The sequence below is a fragment of the Rhinoderma darwinii genome, chromosome 4 (assembly GCF_050947455.1).
Source record: "Rhinoderma darwinii isolate aRhiDar2 chromosome 4, aRhiDar2.hap1, whole genome shotgun sequence".
NCBI lineage: Eukaryota > Metazoa > Chordata > Amphibia > Anura > Rhinodermatidae > Rhinoderma > Rhinoderma darwinii.
Window position 1 is genome coordinate 297,271,806 of NC_134690.1, and position 8,886 is coordinate 297,280,691.

Consider the following 8,886-nt stretch of genomic DNA (forward strand, 5'->3'; position numbering starts at 1 on the left):
ATCAGGACCTGCCGATTTCGTCGTAAGAGCACGTGACAGCCAATCACAGCGGTCACATGCTGTTACTGCGTACAGAGCCGCCGGGAGTGTCTAAATGACAGCTCCTGCTCTACAAACGAGCCGTTGCTAGCAGCTCTGTTCTTAGAGCAGTGATCAGGAGCAAATAGTATTGGTTCCTGATCTTTTGTGATCACTATGAGATCCAATCATAGTGATCACTACTGTAAAATAAAAGTAAAACATGTATCTGTTTCTCCTCACTGTTCTAGCTGTGGAGAGAAACAGATACAAGTGTGTCAGTGTCCCCACACAAAATCACTTGTCCCTTACACAGTTTATTAAAAAAAAAAACTTTTTCAGTATTTTATAGTATATACATATATATATATAAATATATTTACTGTATATACTAAGAATCGTACTATAAACTACTTTATTTTTAGGGTACGCTGTTAGACGGCGTGTACGCTGTTAGGTCTCATGCACACGACCGTAGCCGTGTGCACGGCCGTGATTTTCGGGTCGGCCGGCTGCGGACTGTCAGCCGCAGGCCGCCCGCAAATCGCGGGACATGCACATGGCCGCCACCATTGTTTTCAATGAGCCCGGACCGCAGAACAGGGCCGTAATAAGACATGCCCGTTCTTTCTGCGGTCCGGGCTCCCGGGCCGTGCAAGGACCGCAAAAACTACGGTCGTGTGCATGGCCCCATAGAAAAGAATTTGGCCGCAATTCTCCCGTGGATTTTCGGGGGAATTGCGGCCGCAAAAACACGTTCGTGTGCATGGGGCAATAGACGGCGTAGGGTGCTGTTCTGGGCTTGGGTTTACGGTTTGTGTTAGGCGTAGGGTTTAGGTTTAGGTTTGGAAAAAAAAAAAACTTAAAAAAAGCCAATACAAAAAAAAGTTTCATTCTTTTAGTGTTCTTAGTTGATTAGGCTTCATGCACACGACCGTGCACGTAATTACAACTCGTAATTACAGGCACGGCCGGCCGCGGGCAGCCGGCCGCTTTTGCGAGCCGTGCTGTCATTATAAAGTATAGCAGCACGGCCCGTAAAATAGAACATGTTCTATTTTTTTAACGTCACGGGCACCTTCCCGTGAGAAAACAGGAAGGTACCCGTGGGTATCAGAAGTTTATGAACCCGTTATTGCGGGTCGTAATTACGACCCGCAATAACGGGTGTTTTTACGGTCGTGTGCATGAGGCCTTAGTTGATAAAAAAAAAAAATTAAACCGCTAGTTCCATTTATTATTTGCGGTTTAGACTGTATTATCATTATTGCTGCCAGAAGATACAGCGTTGAGGAAGCCTATCAGATGCTATGCTCAGATACGGATTCTGCATCTGAAGTTGAGCTTTTAGGGTATGTGCACACGTAGTGACCAAAAACGTCTGAAAATACGGAGCTGTTTTCAAGGGAAAACAGACCCTGATTTTCAGACGTTTTTTGAGCAACTCACGGTTTTCGCTGCGTTTTCGCTGCGTTTTTTACATCCGTTTTTGGAGCTGTTTTCATTGGAGTCTATGAGAAAACTGCTCCAAAAACGTCCAAAGAAGTGTCCTGCACTTCTTTTGACCAGGCTGTATTTTTACGCGTCGTTGTTTGACAGCTGTCAAACGACGACGCGTAAATGACAGGTTGTCTGCACAGTACGTCGGCAAACCCATTCAAATGAATGGGCAGATGTTTGCCGACGTATTGTAGCCTTATTTTCAGACGTAAGACGAGGCATAATACGCCTCGTTTACGTCTGAAAATAGGTCGTGTGAACCCAGCCTTACTTGAAAGCGACAGCGAAAGTGTCGCTTCAAGGGATTCTATGGATATGAGACCCAGCACCAGTGATATGGGAGACGGCGCAGTTGCCACAACATCCGTTCAAAGTGCAGCCCCTGAAATTGCACAACCCCACCAAACCGATTTAGTGTGGGAACCCACGAGTTTATTTTCTCCCACCATTAATGACTTTATTGCTACTCCTGGCATAAGTCCCAATGTCCGTAATGTTTCACCACTAAATTATTTTAATATTTTTATTACGGACCAAGTTTTGGAACATTTTGTGCAGGAAACAAATTTGTATGCCAGGCAGTACATTGCCAATAAGCCTTCGTCACCTAATGCCAGGTTGTGGAATCCCACAAAGTTCAAAGGGCGTCTCTCATTCCGTCAATTCATACCCTCAAAAAGTGCAAAATACGGGGTAAAGATCTACAAATTATGTGAAAGCACTACTGGCTACACATGTGCATTTAAGATCTACAAGGGTAAAGACAGTGAATTTAATCCACCAGGGTGCCCTCCAAATATTGGTACCACTGGTAAGATTGTGTGGGATTTAATTGGCCCTTTCCTACACAAGGGGTATCATGTATACACGGACAGTTTTTATACCAGTGTGCCATTGTTTAGCGCCCTTCATTGTGCCAACACCGGAGCCTGTGGCACAATACGCAGGAATTGCAAAGGTTTCCCACGTCAACTTGTGGATAAAAAACTACGAAAGGGGGAGTCATGCACTTTTCAAATTGAGAAGATGCTGGCTTTAAAATTTCGTGACCGCAAGGACGTCTACATGATCAGCACTGTCCATTCAAGTGCAACAGCAACTATTAGAGAACGTGGGGCCTCTGTGTCAGGTCCGTATTTCACACCGAATAACCACCTCTGTAAATTGAAAGCTGAAGGCATGCCTGGAAAGAAATAAACCAGCCAAAAATGTTTGGTACATAACTTCCCTTGATCAGACAAAGAGAACTGAACTTTATTCAGAACAAAGAAACACACAGAGGAGACACATGCCCCTCCCTCGAGATGTGGGACTTGCTTAAGTCCCATTGGCTCCTCTGCTGTAAGTTTTCCTGTACATTCTTCTGCACACTCCTCTTTGCATTCCAGGGGGCGGTGTCTTCCGTAGGCGTGTTATGCAGGCTCTTTGTGCTCCATTAATCAAATCTCTTTGTGTAATATACTGAATATATATATATGTAAGGATAATATTTTTCAAACAATATACATGTTAATGATCCCTGACATCTGCAGATAGACAAAAGCCTGTGTGTGTCATCGGCTATAACAAATTCAGGTTGCGATGCAGAACGCATTTGTCCTGTACAAAAAATCAGCGGGCAGGGCGACATTCTTTGAATTTCAGGAGAAAGTGATTGAAGATCTCCTATTTCAATCTGCAGACCAGAGAGTAGTCCATGAGTCAGAGGATGCACACCGACTTGTTGAAAAACATTTTTTACACCCCATCCCTTCAACATCTAACCAAAAATACCCCAAAAAACGGTGTTGGGTCTGCAGCAAACGAGGACAGCGAAGTGAGTCACGATATTATTGTTCCGCTTGTCCTTCCAACCCCGGTCTATGCATAAGTCCCTGTTTTGTCCTTATCAATACACTATGGGCTTTATTACAGTTTTGTTCGGGTTTTTGGTGGACCTCTTACACCCGACAATACTTCTAGAAATAGCGACATTAATTTGGGGAGTAGTGGTCCTTTACTGTATCTATACATACGGTGTGGGACACTGCCCCTTTATATATTCTACAGGTGATTGGTTGTTTTGTGCACATGGCGGTCCCTACCTTACCGGGCAGGGGCTTGTTATGGTGTACCGCGTCACTTGGCACATTCGTCCCTTATATAGGGATTGATGGAGCTAAAGAGACGTTGTATGACCAGTCACTTTGAATAATAGTCATTACAGCCCGACAAATTTTCTTTCATCCTGTGAACATGCTCTAGTTTTCCACATAACTGGATACATTCTTCCTCCTTTTTTTTTGGATATATTGCCTTTTTCCGCCAACAGTTTAATACATTTTCCCACTCTAACTTACTATATATCAGAGTGGGTTGATATACATAATGTCTATGGACTGACATGATTTCAGGACAGCTGCTTTCTTAGCACGACATAGTCATAGGGTGTAGAAACTGTTAGGGACATCTATTTCTCAATCTAGAAAAGTAGAATCCTCCCATTTTCAAAGCAAAATGTGTGTCCTGAAAGCCTCCGGGTGCTCCCTTCCTTTTGGGTCCTGCCGTGTGTCCAGGAAACACATTAGGGCCACAATGGGGATATTTTTGAACACAGGAGAAACAGGGTGATACATTTTCTGGTGCATTTCGTTATTCTCATGTTCTCTGTACAAGAAATCTGACCTTAAAATGACACATTTGTGAAAAAAAATGAAATCAAATTTTCTTTCCACCTGCTTTGCATTAATTCCTGCGAAAACTGTGGGGTCAAAATACTTAGTACACCCCTAGATGAATACCTTAAGCGGTCTAGTTTTCAAAATGGGGTCATTTATGGGGAGTTTCTATCTTTTTGGCAGCTCAGTGCCTCTATAAATGTGTAATGGGACCTGAAACATTTTCAAGCAAAATGTGTGTCCTGAAAGTCTTCGGGTGCTCCCTCCCTTTCGGGCCCTGCCGTGTGTCCAGGCAACGCATTAGGGTCACAATGGGGGAATTTTGGAAAACAGGAGAAACAGGGTGATAGATTTTGAGGGGTGTTTCTTCATTCTCATGGTCGCTTTACAAAGAAATCGGTCTTCAAAGTGATACTTTTATATAAAAATTGTTTTGTTTTTTTTATTTCACCTGCTATACATTAAATTTAGCAAAAAACTGTGGGGTCAAAATACTCACTACACCCCTAGATAAATACCTTAAGGTGTCTAGTTTTCTAAATGGGGTCGTTTATGGGGAGTTTCTATCGTTCTGGCAGTTTAAAACCTCTCCAAATGTACAGTGGGGCCTAAAACATTTTCAAGCAAAAATGAGACCTGAATGCCTCCGGTTGCTCCCTTCCTTTCGGGCCCTGCCGTGTGTCCAGGCAACGCATTAGGGTCACAATGTGGGCATTTTTGAAAACAGGAGAAACAGGGTGATAGCTTTTGGGGTGTGTTTCTTCATTCTCATGGTCGCTTTACAAAGGAATCGGTCTTCAAAGTGATACTTTTATGAAAAAAGTGAAATTATATTTTTTTACGCCTGCTTTGCATGAATTCTTACAAAAAAACTGTGGGGTCAAAATACTTACAACACCCCTTAATAAATACCTTAAGGGGTGTAGTTTTCAAAATGGTGTCACTTGTGGGGGTTTCCACCATTCTGACACCTATGAGCCTCTGAAAACCTGGCTCGGTGCAGGAAAACAAAATGTACTTCAAAATGTATAAAATCATTACTAAACTTGTAAGTCTTCTAAATTGCTCAAAAAAAAATGTTGTTTTTTTTGAAAAGTGCTGCCAAAATAGAATAAAGCGATGGAAATCTATATTTAATAAAAAAAATTGTACAGTATGTATGTACATATGTGACATATTGCAGTTAAAAATAGGGAAAAATGATCATTTTTACAAAATTTCTTCAATTTTTCTATTTTTTTCATAAATTTCCACAAATCTTATCAGTCTACTTTTACCACTAAAATGAAGTACAACATGTGACGAAAAAACAATGTCAGAATTACTTGGATATTCAAAACTTTCGCAGAGTTATTCTCTGATAAAGTCAGACATACCAGATTTAACAAATCTGGCTTGGTCATTAAGGTCTTTTCTGGCCCGGTCATTAAGGGGTTAAGAACTGTCTTCAGCATAAAGAACAACAAGGAGCCCTGGAAGTGATAATATGGCCCCCACAGAACCCTGATCTCTACATCGTTGAGTCTGTCTGGGATTACATGAAGAGACAGAAGTATTTGAGGAAGCCTACATACACAGAAGATCTGTGGTTAGTTCTCCAAGATGTTTGGAACAACCTCCTTGTTGAGTTCCTTCAAAAACGGTGTGCAAGTGCACTAAGAAGAATTTCAAGCTGTTTGGAAGGCAAAGGATGGTCACAACAAATATTGATTTGATTCAGATTTATCTTCTTTTCATTCACTTTAAATTTGGTTAATTGATAAAAAAAAACAAAAAACTGTTAAGACTTCTATTTTTTAAAGCATTCTTACCTTGCAGCATTTTTCCGCAATTGCCAAACACTTTTGCACAGTACTCTATATTCTTAAAGGGGTTGTACAGAATTAGAAAAACATGGCTGCTTGGTGTCAAAAACAGGGCCACACATGTCCACGGGTCTTGTCTGGTATCGCAACTCAGTCCCATTCACTTTAGTGGAGCTGAGCTGCTATACCAGACCCAACCCATGGGCAGGTGTGGCGCCGTTTTTGGAAGAAAGCAGCTATGTTTTAATAATCCCGGACAACCCCTTTAAGCAAATGCACACAGAAATGTTTATAACTGAAATACCACAGCAAAACAGACAAAGGGGAGGGCTCAAAGTGCTCAACTTTGTTTACACGATCTGCATAAGGCAGAGCTAAGTCAGCATGCTTATATTTGGTATAAGGTCAATGACCTTCGTTATTTAAAAAAAAAAAAAAGTGTCAATCCCCATTAAAAAAAAAGAGTATCTATTTTTTCAGATCGCCGTGGCTCAGGCAAACCTCGACCAAAAAGTGAAGGTTTTGAGCTCTACAGTAACACTGGTCAGAATGGATCACCTGAAAGTCCCCAAATGCCTTGGCCGGAGTACTCTGAACCAAAGAAATTACCAGGGGAAGATCGACTAATGAAGAACCGTACAAATCATCGTTCCAGTCCCAATGTAGCAAGTAAGTGTAAATTCGATCATACCTGGCAAAATTTACTTCTAACTACATTGCTAAGAAAGGGTAAAATGGTGGTAAACTGGAAACAATACAGTTTTTCAAAATTTTTCTTCATGCTCTGTTTTAAGATAGTTTGTTAAATTAATAATATTTTCCCCAACAACTAATCTTCTTTGTCTCCCATTCATAACAATGTCAAATATGTGCACATATGTAACCTATGACATTGTTATATCGCCGAGAACAAAGACCCTAGCTTTAAAAGCATCTCCCTCCCTTCGCTTTATCATCCATGTACAAAGGCTGCTTATCTTTCAAGCACATACAGTTTTGGTAAAGGAGTGATTTCCAGGGAAGACCTACTTCAGGAGAGCTCTGAGGCCCGATGGCAATTCCATCTGCCATCTACTTGTTTAACAGGTGGAATCTATATCCGCATAGCTCTCCCATACTGCCAAGACCTCCCCTAGCACATAGATAGGGGTGTGTCTTTCGTTATGGAGCGTGTTACAGCTTGCAACCTATACTTCTTCTTAAGTTGCGGGCGCACATAGAAACAACGACAATCTTGCTGGCTACCAGCGGGTGGCGATTGTCCATTCTCTGGCCTCCCAAGATGATCTGCCTCCCGAGCATTTCCACCTCACATCATCCAGACCTTCCAAACTGGCCTGCTACAGTCGTAGCCTATTAGACAGTAGAAGCCACAGCCTAAAGTGACCCGGGTCTTCTGACGCCAGAAGGCTGCTGCTTAGATCCCTAAGATCAGAGATGAGACATCGTGATCGGCGCCCGTTTGCTCCTGTCACATGGAGCTATGGCATGGGGATGAGCGGTCGTTACTCTGATCCCTTGTCCCCATTCATTGTTATCATGTCGACAGCGCGTCTCTCTGTTTACACAGGGAGATGTGCTGCCGACAACGATAATCTTTTTGTTTTTTAAAACGATGCGACCAGCAGATCGAGCATTTGCTCGTTCATCTGCTGATCAACGTCCTGTTTACACAGGGCGATTATCGGCAATGAGCGTTATATTAATGCTCGTCTGCCCAATAATCGTCCTGTGTAAAACCCCCTTAACTCCCCTATGTAAAAACTGTGTGAAGAGGCTCCATATATGGAGTTAACCCAGCAGATGTGACCACCTAAACTCTGTTCCGCCCATATTCTAGCAAGCATTACCATTGCTGCGCCATACTGAGAAGCTTCATCATATTTCTCAAAAATAACGATTGACAGGGGGCCAGGGGGAGAACAGTTTGCTGAAACCAGTCTGACCCCACTCATGGGAAGCTTACCAGAACAGTTTGCAGCTCAACCACTGGCCTCTCCTATTTTAGCGCCTGAAACCCAGGCCTCAAAATCATAGCACAGTAATGATGGCTGGACACAGGACGGCCCTTTAAAAAATTATAATGACTCAGTTTCTTGCTGAACGAGTGACAGCCGTTACATATTAGACAACAAAATTCCAGGTTCTCGGGCACCGTACGGCGGATCTTGATAAAAAAACGGACGACATAGATACACTAGAAGCTGATAAAGTTCACATTGACGAATACCATCATCTACTTCGTCCTCAGATCTGGGATATCTATAGCCCATTAGGAAAAAAACCTTCATTGAAAGCTCTCTTTAATACGAAAACAATGCCGCTGAGATATTTAACTTTATAGTTATCATCTTCATTATCGGCTACCGCCGGTATTACCATTACCCAAAATGTACCGCGCGGGTAAAATACTAAATGTGTGTGTGTGTGTGTGTGTGTGTGTGTGTGTGTGTGTGTGTGTGTGTGTGAGATCTTGGGAATGTCACATCAATGTGACTTTAAATTACGTAATATTACAATCGGCCTCGGCGATACAAAATGGACCTTGTCTACGATTGTAACATGATTATATAACGTGTGTGTGTGTGTGTGTGTGTGTGTGTGTGTGTGTGTGTGTATATATGTATACACTACCGTTCAAAAGTTTAGGGTCACTTAGAAATGTCCTTATTTTTGAAAGAAAAGCAGTTTTTTTCAATGAAGATTACATTAAATTAATCAGAAATACACTCTATACATTGTTAATGTGGTAAATGACAAGCTGCAAACGTCTGGTTTTTAATGCAATATCTACATAGGTGTATAGAGGCCCATTTCCAGCAACCATCACTCCAGTGTTCTAATGGTACATTGTGTTTGCTAACTGTGTTAGAAGGCTAATGGATGATTAGAAAACACTTGAAAAC

The 8,886-nt window shown here is 42.0% G+C and overlaps 1 protein-coding gene across 26 annotated transcripts in view; it reads left to right on the forward strand.

Moving 5' to 3' along the window:
• Positions 1 to 8,886, forward strand: part of AFDN (afadin, adherens junction formation factor) — a 529,325-nt gene that overhangs the window by 446,939 nt on the left and 73,500 nt on the right. For all 26 annotated transcript variants that reach the window (XM_075862614.1, XM_075862630.1, XM_075862615.1 and 23 more), the window contains one exon: positions 6,461 to 6,649. In XM_075862614.1, the coding sequence (XP_075718729.1) occupies positions 6,461 to 6,649 (189 nt within the window). The remainder of the gene's footprint in view (positions 1 to 6,460; positions 6,650 to 8,886) is intronic.